Source organism: Castor canadensis, chromosome 10, assembly GCF_047511655.1.
Source record: "Castor canadensis chromosome 10, mCasCan1.hap1v2, whole genome shotgun sequence".
Classification (NCBI taxonomy): domain Eukaryota; kingdom Metazoa; phylum Chordata; class Mammalia; order Rodentia; family Castoridae; genus Castor; species Castor canadensis.
In genome coordinates this window covers 38880344-38899391 of record NC_133395.1, presented here as the reverse complement: position 1 = coordinate 38899391, position 19048 = coordinate 38880344, and the positions used below count along the sequence as shown (strand labels likewise).

General features: G+C 31.8%; 1 protein-coding gene across 3 annotated transcripts in view; it reads right to left on the bottom strand.

The window, feature by feature from the left end:
• The window catches only part of Klhl1 (kelch like family member 1), a 411513-nt gene that overhangs the window by 132368 nt on the left and 260097 nt on the right, over positions 1-19048 (bottom strand). For all 3 annotated transcript variants that reach the window (XM_074043248.1, XM_074043250.1, XM_074043249.1), the window contains one exon: positions 2174-2360. In XM_074043248.1, coding sequence (XP_073899349.1) covers positions 2174-2360 — 187 coding nt within the window. The remainder of the gene's footprint in view (positions 1-2173; positions 2361-19048) is intronic.

The following is a 19048-nucleotide window of genomic DNA, read 5'->3' as shown; positions in this document are numbered from 1 at the left end:
TCTCATGTTCCAAAGTGCATAGACTACTTGTCCTTATGCGTTAGAAAGCTTATTAGGTTAGAAAGCACGGTCCAGGTTACTACTGAGTCCTGGTTCCTCTTTAGTGCCAAAGACACATGTTGGAATGCTTTGCAGTACTACGTTAGTGTCTTTACATATGCCATATCATTGGATATTGTATTGGTTTCTTTTTACAAAAATAGAATATAATGCTGAAAGGGAAGGGATTAGAGATTTTATGTGACAAGTGAACAAGCTTATCTTTAATTTTAAAGACTGCATCACCTGTCTTCAAAGGATTTTAGAGTTCAAAATTAAAATTAAAATGGAACCTGTTAAATCTTCTTTAAAAATTGTTTTTTGTCTTTTCTCCACTGGCACATTTTCTTTTCCCTATTGACTATATTGCAGCCATAATTGGCTTTCCTCTTCTCCATTCTGTGATGAGTTCACATTCCTCCAACCATACAACTTCACAGGTATGCATCTTTTCCTATCATCATCTTGCTTTTCCAACAATACACTAAAGTAAACCTAATAATTCTTTAAATTTTAGCTGCAAATGAAAAAGAAAGTTAGAGGCCATAGCTCAAGTGGTAGAGTGTTTGCCTAGCAAAAGCAAAGCCCTGAGCCCAAAGCCCAGTACTGCAAAAAAGTAAATAAATAAAACAATGAAGTAAAAGTTACAATAACAAAAATCACTTCTTTGTGCTCCCATACTTTTCTAAGCTAGGTTATAGTTGCTAACTATACCTTATATTATATTGCAGTTCCTTTCTTACAATATGCATTTTAAATAGTTTGTTCACTATTTATTTTCCTAGACAAAGTTGGCACCTCTATGAGACAAGGATAATTTCATGATGGTCATCACTGTGTGTCAGTTCTCTAACACAGTGTCTGATACAAAAAAGATGTGCAGGTCCTATTTGGGGAATGGGGACCTGCAGGAGGGCGGGAGGATATAAGTACTTGAAACTCATTGTGGTTAATTACATCACAGATTAGAAACATAAAATTTATAAGTTTTGCATATTGTTTTGTACAGTTAATCAAGTAAATGGAGGCACGCATAAGGAAAACCAAAGAGGACAGGCTGGGTTGTATCTCAATGGCAGAGTCCCTAGCATACATTAGGACCACAGTTTCATCCCTAGAAGCTTCAAAAAATAGCAATACATAAAGAAAAGAAAAAGCAGATAAATATTCATGAGATGTTTTTCCAATAACTAAAGAACAGCAAAAAGCAAAATCTTTAAGTACATGTGCTCAGTTCTTTAAAAAACACATGATTTTCCTTTGGAACAACTAAATTGGTACAAACTGTTACATACTCATTAATTCTTGTCTGTTTGTCTGACTTCTATGTGAAACTCTCCTCCCATCAAAGGTAGAGCCTCCTGTTTTCTGTTTATGTAAAAAATGGCATTTTTGTTCGTTTAATCTAGGTATACATGATGTTTCATTGTGATATTTCCATGTATATATGTATTAGAACCCAAAATTGATCATCCGCTGTACTTTTCTCATTTCTACCTTAATCCAAACAGGTCCTGTTTGGGAAATGGGGATCTGCAGGAGGGCGGGAGGATATAAGGACAAGGGTTCAGATGGTGAATATGGTAAAACTATTTTGGACACATTCATATAAATGAAGAAATGATACCTGTTGAAACTATTCTAGAAATGGGGAAGGGGGGGGATAAAGGAAAATGATGGAGGGGGTGAACTCAACCATGATAAATTATAAGAAATTTTATAAGTATCACAATGTACCCCTAGTACAATAATAAAATAAATTTTAAAAAATCTTAAAAAAAGGTAGAGCCTCTTCATGACTGTACTGTATGTTTACATAGATTTGAAATACTGCTCTCAAAATATCCAACAAATTATTTGTCCTGTGTTTTCTAAGCAAGTAGTTCAAATCTACTTTTCATTTCATTTGAAATTTTGTACGTAATGCATGAGAAATAAGTATAGGACTTAAAGAAGCAGGAGCAGCAACTGCAGACCAGAAATTTAAAAGGTCATTTTAGTGTTTACCTTCATCTTAAATCACTATTTAAAGATAGATATATGTAAATATTATTGGATTTCATAGATTATAATATTTAAATTAGGTTATCATATGGCATAAAGTATATATTAATACAGATCTGGAATTGTATACCTTTGTTATTATCCATTCCTCCTACCGCATATAGAGTTCCCACTGTAGATTTTCTGGGTTTAGTCCTTGGACTTTGCATTAAAGTTCTTCTTTCTGGCAATAGATGATATTTCATTGCTTCCAGAATCAGCTTTTGACATTCAAGATCATTTTTAAATAATGCATGGTTCTCTAGGTCAGCCAGTATCTGTGAATAATATACAATCACTGTTAATCATGTTTATTAAAGGAATGAACAAATGTTATAAGCAGTAAAAATTAGAAGCTTATGTCTATGACATCACTTTTGTATTTGGAGCACGTGGTAGGAGTATCTTATACACATACTTAAGAATAAGAGAAAAACATAAAAATATACAATCTTTTCCCTATTTTTTCCTTGGAAAACCACAATTAAGATTCAAAGCATTTAAGAGAGACTTTGGAGTAACTTTTAGATAAATATTTTGATATGAATGCAAAGGTTAGCACATTAAAATGAGCTCATATATTATTTCTGAATTCAATTAATCTTTTAATTAATTATGGTGGAATTTCCACCCCACTCCTGTTAGAATAGCTATCATCAAAAATTCAACCAACAACAAATGTTGGTGAGGATGTGGGAGAAAAAAGGAACCCTCATACGCTGCTGGTGGGAATGTAAACTAGTACAACCACTCTGGAAAACAATATGGAGGTTTCATAAAAAATTAAACATAGATCTGCCATATGATCCAACAAGACCACTCCTTGGGATATTCCCAAAGGAATGTGACTCAGGTTATTCCAAACGTACCTGACAGAGAACACTATGGGAAGGTGACCAGGAAGTAGTGAAGAGGTCTTGTAGAGATGAACCAATTCGGGTTGTAATATACATATGCATGGAAGCAATGCTAGGAATCTCTCTAGATAGCTGTCTTTATCTCAAACTAGCAAAAATGCTCTATCTTTCTTATTATCTTTCATGTTTTGTCTTCACAAAATTGGACACAAGGGCAAAAGAAGTCCTGTCTGGAAGCAAGGGGAGTGGGGAGAGAGGAGGGAGGCACAGAGGAGAGATGGTGCAAACAATATACATGCATATGAATAAACAATAAAAAATAGGGTGGGATTATTTTAGTTTGCATGTAACTATGCCTTCTTGGCTTTATTACAATGCAAAATCAATGTTAGCAAAATATTTGATAAATAGGGCTGGAGACCTATCTCAAATGGCAGAGAACATGTCTAGTTAACAAGAGGTCCTGAGTTCAAAATCCCATGCTACCAAAAACATACATATATCATTTACGTATATTTTTAGTAAATATAAAATTTCTCACATTTAACCTTTAAAAATTGTACATTAGTGGTAGAAATTTATTCAATATTTGAGAATTACCAAAATAAAAGAATTTAAATTAATTCCACTAAGTGACATCTTCTACTGAGGTTTAGTCTCTATGATTGGAGAATATGTAAGTTTTATTTCTTTGGAAAAGTTAACACTCTAGACCAATTCTAGATTAATTAATGGTAATTCTTGAATAACATTTCAATTTCTAAGAAAAGTTATAAAAATTGTTCATTAAAATGTTTCTAAATTTTCTTATTTCTCTATCTGCTAAATAAATGTACACAATACTTTAAGTGTTGGTTAAGTAACAAAATTTGTTAAAATAAAAAAATATATAAAATATACATTCTAATGAACTAGGGAGAATTTTTGTTTGCTTTTTTGCTTTTGCAGTCCTGATGACAGAACTTTTGCCTAGAATACTTAAAATGATTCTTTTCAGTCCTTTTTTGTATAAATAATGCATTAACATTGCATTTTATGTATTATTACAATCAAACAAAATGAAATTCATGGATTTGATTTTTAACTTTATGAATTACTCATATATCCTACATTCTTATTGTGAAACTCTGAAAATGTTTGCACCACCAAAACTTGCGTTACAGAAATCCTTTTAAAAATATCATAAAGTAACCATTAAGAAAATAAAACTTACAGCAAAAGACTCCTAGAAATGTGAAAATTTCTATACATTAACCTATTCTTTAAGAGTAATACTAAATTAATAAAAACATAATTTGAAAAGAGGTGACTTAAAGTATGTAATCACACTTATACTTTTCAACTGCTCATGGGGGTCCATAAAAAATAGAATGTAATATTGAATAAGCACCTAAAGAAAGAAAAATTTAAAGTTAATATAGACTGAGGAAAGCATTAAATCTAACACTATATCCTTGGGCTACCACAGTTATAAAAACATTTTGTTTTTCACAACAATGTGACAAAATTTCATAAAGTTCATATTATTTCATAATATTTCAAACTTTTATTTTGCTATTGGGCATTTTGCTAAAATCAACTCACAGAATTAGAATCTACAAAATGAAATTGATTCCTATTAGAAGTAGCATTCCTTAGAGAATAAGTGAGTTTTATGCAGTCTTTTTAAGTTTTCTGTTGATAAAAATAAAGTGAGTAATAAAATGGTACCATATTCTGTAAACTGTAGGAAAAATAATTTGATTCAATGTGTTAAAAATAGGTCTCAGGATTTGTATTATGCAGTTCCTCAGACATTGCATAGGGAAACAATGATTGCAGTCTAAATAAACCCTGAACCTGTTTATTGGTCAGTATAAGGTGCTGGTGAAAGAAAAGAATTCATTGCCACAGAACTTTGGAGCAACACAATAAACTGTAAATTCATAGACAAGGCTATCCCATTCTACAAGAGAAAACAGCATCATGCCTCGAGAGGTTTTCTATATGTGGCACTTTTCAGACTGTCTATGCTCAAACACAAAGGGAAAAATGGGTAATAATTCTGAAAACTTGGTAATATTAGTTCATTCACCAATGCTCACTGCACTTGTCCAGTGACTATTTCACTACCTGCTGTGAAGGGAACAGCTTAGACTTCCACATAAAAAGACTAGTTCAACCACTGATATAATATTAGTCAACAACCTGCAAGAAGCGGATAAGCAGATAGATCCTTGTATTCCATTTTACTGTTTAGTATTATTCTATTCTATTCTAGTCCAGTCTAGTCTACTCTAGTCTAGTCTAATTTTATTAGCCTCAGTTGAAAATAATTTTGTTAAAGGACAGAATCATGAAATTTTAAGAAGTTGAAATATCTTTTATTCCAATTCCAATGTCATAATCTTAATTTTTGCTTGAGGATATTTTTATATTATAATATAGATGAGAAAAATAGATATATAAGAAAATTCCAGGTCTCTCATTTCAAAATGATTTATAAAATCTACATCGGATGCATCTGAATAATTCTATCTCAAGTATTTGAAGAAACAACAATAAATCATATATGAAATAAGCATGTCCTCCAATTTTACTCTGAATATGGAAATACTTGATTGTCATAAGATAAAAAATAATTGGATAATCTGACATTACAAATAGAGAAAGATAATAGCATAAGCAAAATAGAGCTCATAAAATTAACCCAAATAATATTTCTTATTAGAAACAAGTGAAATAGAATTTATGCTGCTATAATTTATGATTAACTATGATTTATTTAGCATGGATCTACTATTTCATAGTTTGAAAGCTCAGAATTTCTAAGAGAAACATAAATGAACTTATGCTCTGCATGAACATTAATTCCATTCTGAACAATTGTATTGCATTCTAATAAGCTCTATATATTTAATTAATCAATTCTTTCATTTGGGAACAAAGCAGCCATCACCTATGTTTTTGAAGGTGCTGAAAGAGCTCCTGGATCCCTTCAGTTTTACTTGCCTCCAGTCTGGTCAAGTCCATCTTTATCTCTATCCCTTTATTTATCTATGTTTCGGCTATACTTAAAAGTATGATTAGTTTCATATTGTTTGTAAGACACTCTGCAACATCCTCAGACTAGTATGGCAAGTATTCCATAAAGTTACTCAATTTTATCTACGTGTACCTGTTTCCAATACTATATTGCACATTTTTCACATTTTTTATTTTAGGTCTTCTAATCTTTTTCAGAATTTTGTCACTCAGAATAAATTATACTATCTTTTCAATCTAAGTCCTTATCCCTTAATCTCCCTCTCTCACTCCCTCCCTTTCTCAATTCCTCTCTGCTCTTGTTCTCTCACAATACCTCCTTCAATACAATTAATGACTTTTTTTCTTCCAAAGCTTCTATTAAAATATAACCCCAAACTTCAGAGTCCAGTTTAATGTTCTATTACTTCCACAAGGACTGACTTATTACTAAGGTCACAATAAACAAAATTTGCATTCATCCATCAACTCAGAACTTAATCATTTATCATATGTATTGTCACTTTATGGCCTCATACAAATACTAAATTACAAACTTGTATGCTATCAGAAGAAATGCGTGACATGTCTCTTTTAACACCAATAACAGAATTATAGTGCCTATGGTTCAATCAAGAACTATTCAGTGAGTGATTATTTACTATTCCTGGTGTATCTATTAATTTTGTTCAAATAATTTGTTCTGTAATGAAACATTAAAATACACAATAAATAGCTAAAAATATTTTCAATATTATGACTCAAACTTGACAGATAAATTAATCATCATTATAAATATTTATGGTTTTTCAGAAATATTTTGCTTACCAGTCAAAAAACCCTTACATTTCTAAACTATTTATCCCATATTCAACTGATAGGATATTTATTTCCAATCATAATCAACAGAAAAACATCCATTGCAGAAGTAAAATTTGACTTTTGGACATCACTGTAAAGTGAGTGACTCTTAACTAGGAAGTAGTAAACCTGAGTGTTGCACTTACTACTCCCACTTACATATTTAAATCTAAACTTGACCTTTCACATCCACATTTCTCATTCTGTAGGTGCTTAGTCTGATCTTTTGATTGATGATTTCAAATATTTCTTTGCCATTGTTTCTTTTCAATCTACTTCTATTTAAGCTGCTTAAAATAATTTGAAGAATGTAGAATATTAAAAAATAAGTATTCCCCCAATTTTTTCTTTTCTGAAATCCCTCACCCAATGATAATTTTATTTCCTGAAACTCCATATCTTCTCAGTCTATTCTACCTCACAAATCACTTATCAAATATTTCTATTAAAATACTGCCTAAGACACTTTCACTACACAAGAAACTTCACTTGTCAAATGTCTTATTAAATTGTTTCTGAACTTTTGAGAAAGCTTAATGATTTGAATTCTTGTCTGTGGCATAAAAATCAGAATAGTCTCTAATAGTGCCCTAAAACATTCTGAATTCATAATTTACTATCTTGCTATCTTGTTTTAATTCCTTCACTATTAAAATTATTTCCTACTGTAACTTCAACACCTAGTGATAAACCTACTTTATGAGACTACTCTATTTACTTTCCCCAACAGGAATAATTTCTTCATTGTTTTTAATGTAATTTTGTTCTTTTGTTAAATATCTGACTTGTACCTGTGTATACTTGTTTCAAGCATGTGTTTAAGAAGAACTTTTGAAGAATTACCTTTCTTTGTGCCTATTTTCTGATCTCCTTAACACAAGGCCTTACTCGTTCTGTAATTGCTATAATTCATTATGTAGTACTGTATTGTTAACACTTACCAGTCACCAGTAAAATGTAAAATGAATAGGTTTTATGGCTTGATGTGCACTTGTCTCATTCTTAAATATTAGGTACATATATTTGAATTTTTAGGGTAAGATATAGACGAGAACATCTTTACATTTGTTATTTGTAATCTAATTCTGCAAACAGATGACTGGAAAGAACATATTCTAAAGTGCAGATTTATTATGGGGGAACCACTGTTTATACTTGTGCCTCCTATAGAATTTTCATGAAAGCTTTTCTAATTGGCAACATACATGCTAAGAATTGTTAAGCCATCTTTTCCAATTCAGTAAAGAGTCAAAATACAGACTCAAATTCAGAAGAATGTTTAGCTGCACACTCATATTTTTGAGGACTTTATAAGATTTACAGAACAGACATTTGCATGCCCAGCAGCACTGTATTGAGGATATTGTTGAACTTTGAATTAGAAGAAGTAACAATTTTCAGAATCTTAAATTTAGATATATCTTGCAGTACAGAGTGATATCTAAGTCTCATCATTTATCTTCAGAGATATTACACCTGAGAACATCACAGCATTTGATAAATATTTTTGATGCATTAATAAAAATCTTTTCCTGGAATAAAATTCATAGATGTTTGTATTTGTCTCATTTTTCTTCTTGAATTTTCTTTCTCTTCTAAACATGTCTAGCATGCTCCTTTGGAATTACTGTCTCCTATAGAACTTCCCCGGTCTTAATAAGAATAAATTTGCAAGTGACTCATGCACTATGTTCAGGGATGACTACTTTAATCTTACAAATAGCAAAAGATGGTATAAGAAAGACTGAGAATTCTTATTTTTGCTTCTCCCACATTGTATCTCAGAGAAATTAATTCTGATGGTAGATGCTCCTAGAAGTACTTTGACATAAATATGCAGGGCAACATTTGAAAGAGCTGCAATCAGTTCACCATTTGGGAAACTGGATTTTTTGATATCAACAATCATATGCACCTCACATTAAACTTTTGTTTTGTTTAGTTCTATAATTGTCTTTAAAACAGAAACCTTTTAATTCATCTGACACTAAATATAAGGTATCATTCAGTATTTTGCAGCTTTTATTTCACTAAGAGAAGATGGAGAAGGAATTTTAATTACCTCATATTTGCAGACTTCCAGCTTTCTGTAGAGTATTCTGATCAAAGCCCAACATACCTCTTTTGATCATCATCACTAAAATAATTTTCTGTGAAAATATCAAGGTGGATGCACCTTGCAAGTCAATAATGTATTGAAATTATTCTCCCACTTACAGCTAATTCCACTGGACATACACTTTGTAGAATTTTAAAGGTTGGGGAAGAAATGAGTGTTCAAACATATTTTATGATAAGAAAACTTGGCATATAAGGGAAAATATAAGCTTATTAATCTTAATATAAAGGATAGTACAAGAATTTGAAATGTGTCAAATATATACCAGATATTTAGGAATATGTAAAAATTAATGCACCATATCCTAATTTAAAGCAATTTATAATGCAATGGAGCATATGGTCATTGTTCTCCCATACTTACAGTTAAGCAGCAGTATATTGGACTGTGTGGAGAAGCAATCTGTTATGTCTTCATTTGATGGCACAGTTTTCAGTGGGTTGGTCTTTTCCAAACAGGAATTATTAAACTACTCACTGTTTACACACAGCTCGCCTGGATTTCTATAGCAATTGAAAGTTGTTGGGAGCAGCTACACTAATCACTTTAATGTGTAGATCCATGCTGGGAGATAATTGTTGGAAGTGGTATTCACCAGTGTGTGTTATAATTTAGTAAGTTTTTAAACATGGAAATAATTGTAATCTCACCATGCCATGCACAATGCCGGGCTAGAACAATGAACCTCACTTGTTCCTTAGTAAGACTAGATTAGGTATTTATTTATTTATTTTGTTTTGATTTTTCATCCTATTTTATTTTTTTGAAAAAGTCTTTACAAATACTTAAAGATATATGAGAGGAAATAGAAAAGTATGTGCTCTATGTTGAATGGGCTTTCTAAAACAGTAACATTACTACTGCTCACACTCTGATCTTTCCTCTTTTCTCCATTCAGTCTTCTTGTATGAATTCATAAAGCCTATTCCAAGAAAAATGGAAGGGGATTATTTCACAGTACTGGGAAATACAAACCCATTCTGACCCTAGGGGTAAAATACAACTTTGAAAATTATTTTAAATTTTTCATATATATAAAATCTTTGATTTCTAACTTGTGATCAACTATTGGAATTCCAAGCCTATCAGAAAGATATATGATTATCACAATATACAGTTGTTATGTATAGAATTTTGTATATATATATGTGTTCATATTTACTTTTCTTCAAAATTATAAATGCCACATATTAATTATTGTTAGTTATATTTATAACACAGTCTTGCTGTGTTATAAATTTTGTAACACAGTCTTGCTCCAGAATTATAACTTGATCAAATTTGTCTTTTTGGAAATTAAATTCATCAGTTCACACTATGAAATATTGCCTCATATGATGACCATAACTGCTAAGGAAGAAAAAAAGTTAGATAAATTCTTAATGTTAAGAAATTATTTCTCTTCTCACAAGTACCTATATTTGAAATAGCACAAATTAGAATTTTAGAAAAATTTTTATTAGAAATAAATTGTTAAGAATATTTATAAAAAAGGTATTTGTACTAATAATTATGTGCATGCAAAATATGCATTATATATTGAATTGTGAATTATGTGTATATATAATACATAGGGAATCATCACCTCATATGTGGAAAATAGACCTAATACAAATGTAGCAATATTATTTAAAACAGGTCACACAAAGGGGAGGTCACACACTGAAAGGGTAGGGTAAAAGAAGGAAACTAACAAGGTGAATATGGTTGATGTACTCTTCAGACAAGAATGAATATAGAATTTTTAAATCAGTTGAAACTACCATAAGAAAGGGACTAAAGTAGAATGAAAAGGAGATCAATTAGCCAACTGATGTTATAATACATATATACAATGAAAATGTCACAAGGAAACTCCCTCTGTAGCTATCTTTGTCTTAAACAAAAGTGTTATTTCTTTACATTTTTTTCTTTTTTGTTTTTTCTTCTACAAAATCAGAGAACAGGAGGGAGAAACAGGTTCTGCCTAAGGGGATGGGTTTGGTACCAGAGGAAGGGAGGATGAGGTGGGGAAAAGATGTAGGAGGGTGAATGTGGTGCAAATACTGTGCACACATGTATGTAAATGCAAAAATGATACCTGTTAAAACTATTTCAGGAACAGAGTGAGGGAATGATAAAGGAGAGAGGTAGAGTGGGGTGAACTCAAGTCTGATTTATTTGATACATTGTAAGAATGTTTGCAAATGCCACAATGTACCCCCACCCAGCACAACAATAAAATAAATGAATGAACAGGGCAATGGAGTGTGAAAAAATAACTAGTACAGGTAATATTACGAAAAATATGCTAAATTTGGAATTTATATTGGAAAATGAGAAATTGTCAATTATTAGAAGCACTAGTTCAGAACTACAGAATAAGCTGCTACTGGTGAGAAAGTAGAGAGGCTGTGTGTTAGAGTAGGCTAGAAACCCTGACGAACTAAGTGTTTTATCACTCTTACTGATAATGCAAAATTTTAACTAAAGTGTTTTAGGAGATTAATCTCTATGCGCCTCTCATATTTCTGCCCAGCTTCTGAGCAAAGGCATAGATACATTCATGACTTTTGTTCTGGACTATAATTTGAATAATATTTGAATAGCAAACAACTTGGGAACTTGGGAAGCTGAAGAATGTATCCCTTTTGAATAAAGGACAGGTTTAATTATCATTCAATAATAGGAAAAGAGAGATGAAAGAGAGAGAGAGAGAAGAGGGGGAGTTACAAATGGCAAAGGGCAGGCATGTTCACTGACCATTACAAAATACTTAGCTTCCTTAAATTCAAGGCTTCTCTCCTCTAAGCAACCCGTTACACATGCAGGCATCACCTGGCCTTCTTCACGTCATCTGTGGTAACTGGCATTTTTGAACTTGGGGAAAATGCTCATATTTTGTCTATTGCTATTGCCATGAATACTAAAATCATTTTTCTTCGGATCGAGGACTCTTACTTTCTGCCAGCATCTATGAAGTTGTGCAAGGTGAAATGCTAACTTTCAAACACGGTGAAATTTCAGGTTCATCACAGTTCTTGACAGGTCTTAGCTGTGCTCATTTGGGTAGGTGACAGCTTTGAATATCTCACATTACCTTGCAGTTGTCTGGATGTATCTATTACTCAAAGGGGGCATTCTTGTATTTTCTGTTCTCTCATATTCTATTCTTTCTTTTTTTTAATTTTTATTTTTTTATTATTCATATGTGCATAAAATGCTTGGGTCATTTCTCCCCCCTGCCCCTCCCCCCTCCCTTACCACCCACTTGATAGCCGGCAGAAACTATTTCGCCCTTATCTCTTATTTTGTTGTAGAGAGAGTATAAGCCATAATAGGAAGGAACTAGGGATTTTGCTAGTTGAGACAAGGATAGCTATACAGGGAGTTGACTCACATTCATTTCCTGTGCATGTGTGTTACCTTCTAGGTTAATTCTTTCTTTAGGTCCAAATAGATTGAAAAAGATGGAAAAAACAGTAAATGAACTTCAAGGTTTTATGATTGTGTGCCTATTTTGGTCTTAACATAAGGGTAGATTCTAAGATGGAAAGCCAAAGAAACTCTAAGGATTGATTAAATTCTCTTACTAAATAGAACTTCTAAGTCTTATTATGGTAAGTTAGATAATTGTGACTTTTTGTGAGTAATTCACATATTTAGCTAATTTATAATTCTTTGCATTAAAAGTAGACTTTAATCAATTTTTTCTCATACCAATACCTAGGTTTGTGTCACTAATTTCATGTATGGAATTTTAAATAAAATATGATACAACTTAACATTGTAACTTATTTTATAATAGATGATATCTATAGGTTAAATACTGGAATTATGTATGTAGATGTACTATATAGTTTACAGAACTATGTATTTGTAATTCATTACATTTCCTAATGATCTCATTGGGAAGATTTTAATATCATTTCTTTCTTTTACAAAATATAACTGAAAAGGACTGTTTTATCACCTTGAAAAAGATAGTTGTTTTGAAGGAAATTACATCTAAACCAGACAACAGAAATCAGCAAACACGTAACAATCAAACAATTGAGTTTGATTCTTTTTCATTAGACTGATGAAATGGGTTTATTCCTTCCTTGCTTTGCAGAATTTTTAACCTCCTAAACCTGACATCACTTAAACATTTGAAGATTTTGCAACATGAAAAAACAAAAAACATTTATATATATATAAATAAGATATTTTAAAAAATTATATGTAGCAATTTTTTTAGGAGAAAAATGACTGCTGTAATTGAACAAAAATCCTAAAATATACAGATTTTTTTGTTCATACTCACTCATGCTAAGCAAGTATTCCACTACTGAGCTTCTCTCCCTAGCTCTAAAATTTTAATGTTTGTAAGTTAGCATCCTAAAAGTAATAATTTGTTTAATTTATTTTGGCTTTTTTTTTTTTTGGTAGATTTGGAGAAACCAGTTTGTACTGTTGTGTTTGAAAGTCTGCATTCAATTACCAATAACATTCATGACAGACACATTTAAAGTGCTGTTTGCAGGTCTTAGAATTATTTTTAAAATACATTTACATTTTTTATGACTGCTAGGAATTTTCTTCATGGAACCTTTCTCGTTGATGGCTTCCCCTCATATTGGAGTTCCAGATGAAATTCCAATGCTAACATGCTTGTGACCTCCTGTCACAATCCGTTCTTATTTGTACATTCTGTTTATTTATATGCAACTTATAGTTATATGTACGATAACGGGGCTGTAGTTTCAACTGAATGCTTGCTGTAAATGTTTGGCAGTCATGATATTAAATAGTAAGAACACATCTGTAAGGAATTATAACACACTCAACTCATGCCTAAAAGTAGTAAAAGGCAGATTTAGTCACACACCTTCACACTTTAAGTCATGCATGGTACTTTTGAGGAAAGTACCACACCAGCAGGAAAATCCCATGTGTCCTAAGACTTGAGTAACATGGTGTCTTGGTTCCAACACACCTGTCCTCTGTGAGCTGAGAACTTCTAGGCAGAGTTGTCAGCCATGGACACAGCTAAGCACTCTCACTAAGGCACTGGGAGGGCCTTCTGCTGTGGTTGCCAGTTTCTAATTTATCTAAACTGCTTTCTCCAGGCCCCAAAGAATTCTTTAAAATAGAGTTCAAAAATTCTCCTCCAGTTACGGATTAGGTCTTTCTATAGGATGTTTTATTATACTAATTCAGGGATCCAATCACCATAAATAGTATCTTTTCAGAAAACATTAAATCTCAGTTTTGCTTATTGTTTATGGTTGCTATTATGCTAAAAAAGCAACTTTTATTTCTCTTATCAATATATAACATATATATAACATATATGCATACATGTATGCACACTTAAACATGTAAAAATGCATATATATTTATATATATATATGTATACACACAATGGCTTCCACCTTATCTGAGGTGGGTAAGTTCTAGACCGACAGTGGATGCTTAAAATCATAAATAATATTACATCCTACATGTGTCCTCTTTCCCTCACATACTTGTCTATGACAAAGTTAAATTTATAAATCAAACATAGGAAGATATTATCAACAATAACTAATAATAATAAAAGCAATTATGGTAATAGATTTTAATGAAAGCTCTTTAAAACTATTGTTTCATTCTGCTATTTTCCGTTTAATATTTTTAGACTTGAAGTGTCTATGGGTAACTGAAACTATAGAATGTGAAACTACTATATCTCACAAATGTTTGCCTTCAAATAACAACATTGAATAACAAATAGCAACTGAAGACATAAATTCAAGGTTTTATTCATGTGATATGATCAAGCCTCTTTTTGTTTAAAACTACACATAATTTCTATGCAATGGTCCTTAAAACTCTTTAATCAGAAGCAAAGAAAGAGTGAACATTGTTGATTCTTTTGTTCTGATTTCTGAGAGTATTAAGAGAAAAATTTCTTATTTCTGGGAACTTACAAAAGAGTGACAGCAATCTGTCATATCTAGAGATAGCTGTAAGAATATTTAAAAATATACATTAAAGCTATTACTAAAATGGCACAAATTATTCTACCTCAAAACATTTTTCTAGTGTCATGGCACTGTCCTTTCATTCATAGAGCAGTTTCTCACAGTCTGTACCCTCCCCCAGTTCTCAGCGTCACAACCCTCACTGTTGCACATTGTGAACAGACTTCCCTTTGTTTCACTCTCTGAAGTTGCTCTCAGAAATCTCAGAAATCTCATTTACTTCCTAAATGTTTATTCAAATGGACTTTCCTGTTTCCTCTTTAATTTACATCTTTCTGGTATGTAATTCAGTTAGCCATTTAAAAAAATTTTCTTCAAATTCTCTCTTGCATTTTTTTTTCAACCCACTTTCTTTCTTTCTTTCTTTCTTTCTTTCTTTCTTTCTTTCTTTCTTTCTTTCTTTCTTTCTTTCTTTCTTTCTTTCTTTCTTTCTTTCTTTCTTTCTTTCTTTCTTTCTTTCTTTCTTTCTTTCTTTTTCTTTCTTTCTTTCTTTAAAAAAGCTTTCAATGTTCTCACCTCCATAAACTTTCATTCTTTTCTGTGCTTAACACATCCAAACCACACATATTGTCCACAACTTATACAGTGTATACCGGGGTTCCTGTTCAATATATTACACAAGACAGCTCAGTGACTCATTAAGAGCCCATCCTGGAGTTAGAATGTTGTCTGTGGAAGAGAGACAGCCTCTTGTCAAATCTCAGCTCAGTCACCTTGCAAGTTTTGGAATACAAGTGAGTTCTGTGGAATTTTCGTGTCAGGACTTGGCAAGTAGTATGCACACTATTAGTTGTTATTATTCATATCTTTGTTTTCTCAATCAGTAAATGGAACTGTAAATAATATGAATAATATTAATTATGGGAAAAATGCTAGTAAACATATACATTTCTTCCCTTTACCTAATTTGTTGTGCATCTAAAGGAAAAACTTTTCTCATTTTTTTTCCTTATAATTTCATATTAATCCTTTCTTCTCCCCCATATTTCTACAACATTTCTTAGAATTTGACAAAATGGCTTTTGTCTTCTTTTCAAAACTTCTTCCATGTTGCTGGCCCAGCTTGACCTCTATGAAGGATGTAATTGTGATCATGTGACTTGATCTTTTCTGTAAATCCTCCAAAGAACAAAGCCAAAAATCAAACCTGACCAAACAATACGTAAAGCTCTCAATTTTCTGTCTAAATATTCCAGTGTTACCTTCCATTGTGCTCGTATGACATCTATGCTACTGATTTGCCAAACAATTTGTAATGATTCAACTTTGGTATGTATTTCTTATTGCACTAAATTTGTTCTACCTAAAACTCCTTCTGAGTCCTCACAATCATACTGCTTTTCCAAAACCTAGTACATGTAACCTCCCCTTGTTTATAAAACCCTTCCATTATGTCTGTGGATACCAATCACTCTTTCCTTCCTAGCTATTATTCACCTACAAAACTTAATTGTACATTTATTTCTGCCTCTGTCTCCCCCTAGTGGTACATTATTAATTCATCTTTATATGGCTGCTGCCTTAAAGTTGACACTAAGAGATGGTGATGAATAACTAATACATTCAAAGCACATTAGTGATTAAATATGTACTTCTAGGGATGTACGATTTAATTTCCCTTTTTATTTACATATGTTTATAATCATAAAGAATATTTAGCATTTAGTGCAGTATTTTGTACAGAAAGCATCTCATAATTTGAATGCTTGCTTGCTGAAGTATTTCAGTGTTAAATTTAAGACACATCACTTAACTGTGGTAGGGAAATATTTGAATTTTGGTATTTGGAAATGAAAGACCTTCTTATATCTTTGGGTAGGGAATAGTATTGGAATAAAATATTTAAAAATGAAATCCGAATTAAAAGAGAGAAAAAAAACATGTATTCCAAATTTGAGCACTAATCAGTTTTCAACTATGCCAGCTTTAGACAGTTTAGCAGAAACAGATGTAAAACAGGCAAAGGTCATCGACCTAAACTGAAACCTGATGAGTTGTTATTTAGAAATCAGTGATCACCAGTAACTACCTTAGGGGACAATATGTGGAAAGATCACTTACATGTACCACTGTAAAAACACATAAATGTCCTGCTTTAATAAATACCCTCTTCAGGATGAGGAGACCGGCATTTGGATTGAGAATCTTAGACAAGGGAGATGTAGCCATAATAAGGACTTTGAACTTCCAGATTACTATAAGACATGGTTGTTAACCACATAGAGTTGTTTTTAATTTTTCTAAATATCATGTATAAATTGTTCTGTCATTGGTATAATTGGAAGTTTGAAACTAAGATGACATCACTTATAAAATTAAATTACTTTTCTCTGTGTAACAATGTAAGTTAATGTGATTAATTCCAACATCCAGGAGAATATATTTAATTAATTGATGCACTGGACATTTATCACATCCCTACTATTGTAGAGGCATTATCCTAGGAACATAAACATAAACAGAATTATTTTTCAAAATGAAAAGGCATCATAATTTACTAAGAAAGAGAGGTATAGCTGTAAGGAAAAAATTAAAACTAATCTTTTTCTTAGATAGGACTATTAATAGAGATGCAAGGTGTCCTAAGAAACATGAAGACATGTTTAAACTTTTATACAATACAGAAATACTTTCTATAAGAGATTTTTGCTTAAACTTAACCAATTATGGTAAATATATATTTTCCAGCCACAGCAAGAAGTAAAGCCCATTTCAAGAAGATAAAATATGTCCATAGGAATGAAAGAACACCAAATAAAATTTAAGTAATAATATTTATTCAAAATATTGTTTAATGATATTATATTTTTTAAACTTTTCTCTTATTACCTAAGTGTATATATACATATACACATATATAAGTAAGTATGTATGTTTGTATGTATCTAGTTAGCTAGCTATCTCTAACCTTGTATCTACTCATTTACTCATCCATCCATTTACACATCCATCCATCTGTCCATCAGCCCATCTATCCATCCAAACCAACCTTCAGCTATCCACCCATGAATACATTTTCATGCTCTACATAAAGTTAAGTAGGATAAGATGATACCATGATATATTATAGAATTACCTTTAATACATCACTACCACTAACATTTGTCATTTTATCTTTAAAATATAGTTAGAATCTGTATACCACTAAAACCTAACATCTCATCACCTTAATTGTTATAATATTCTAACTAATATGTCTGCCTCATCCTTCTTCACAGTGCTGCTTATTTTTCGTTTACTTCCAACCACTCATTTTTCACTATTTTATGCCTTGTTCATTGCCTTTAGAAACTGAATTTTCTGGAAATGCATATCTGGCCTCCTCCCTTTCCTCTGGGTCTAGTCAATATTAGTTATAAACAAAAGCTCAAAGTGAAGGAAGGAAGAAAAAAAATTTCTTCTTTAGATCCTGCACAACGTGTTTACAGTACTGTTTCTTTAGGACTTGCCCATAAGGCAGACTGGGAGAAAGGTTGTTCCTTTTACCCCTTTGTTATTTCTGTGTCAGTACCGCTAAAATTAATGGTTCTTTTAACCCTGGACAAATCTCTATAAACAGTGCCATCATTAAAATCTCTTCAAAGAACTAGACAAGGATGCCCACTATCTCCACTCCTATTCAACATAGTACTGGAATTCCTAGCCAGAGCAATTAGGCAAGAAGAAGAAATAAAAGGAATACAAATAGGTAAAGAAACTGTCAAAATATCCCTATTTGCAGATGATATGATCCTATACCTTAAAGACCCAAAAACTCTACTCAAAGCTCCTAGACACCATCAATAGCTATAGCAAAGTAGTAGGATATAAAATCAACATAGAAAAATCATTAGCAATTCTATACACTAATAATAAACAAACTGAGAAAGAATATATGAAAACAATTCCATTTACAGTAGCCTCAAAAAAAATCAAATACCTAGGTGTAAACCTAACAAAGGATGTGAACGACCTCTACAAGGAAAAATATAAACTTCTAAAGAAAGAGACTGAGGAAGACTATAGAAAGTGGAGACATCTCCCATGCTCATGGATTGATAGAATCAACATAGTAAAATGTCTATATTCCCAAAAGTGATCTACGTGTATAATTCAATTCCCATCAAAATTCCACTGACATTCATTAAAGAGATTGAAAA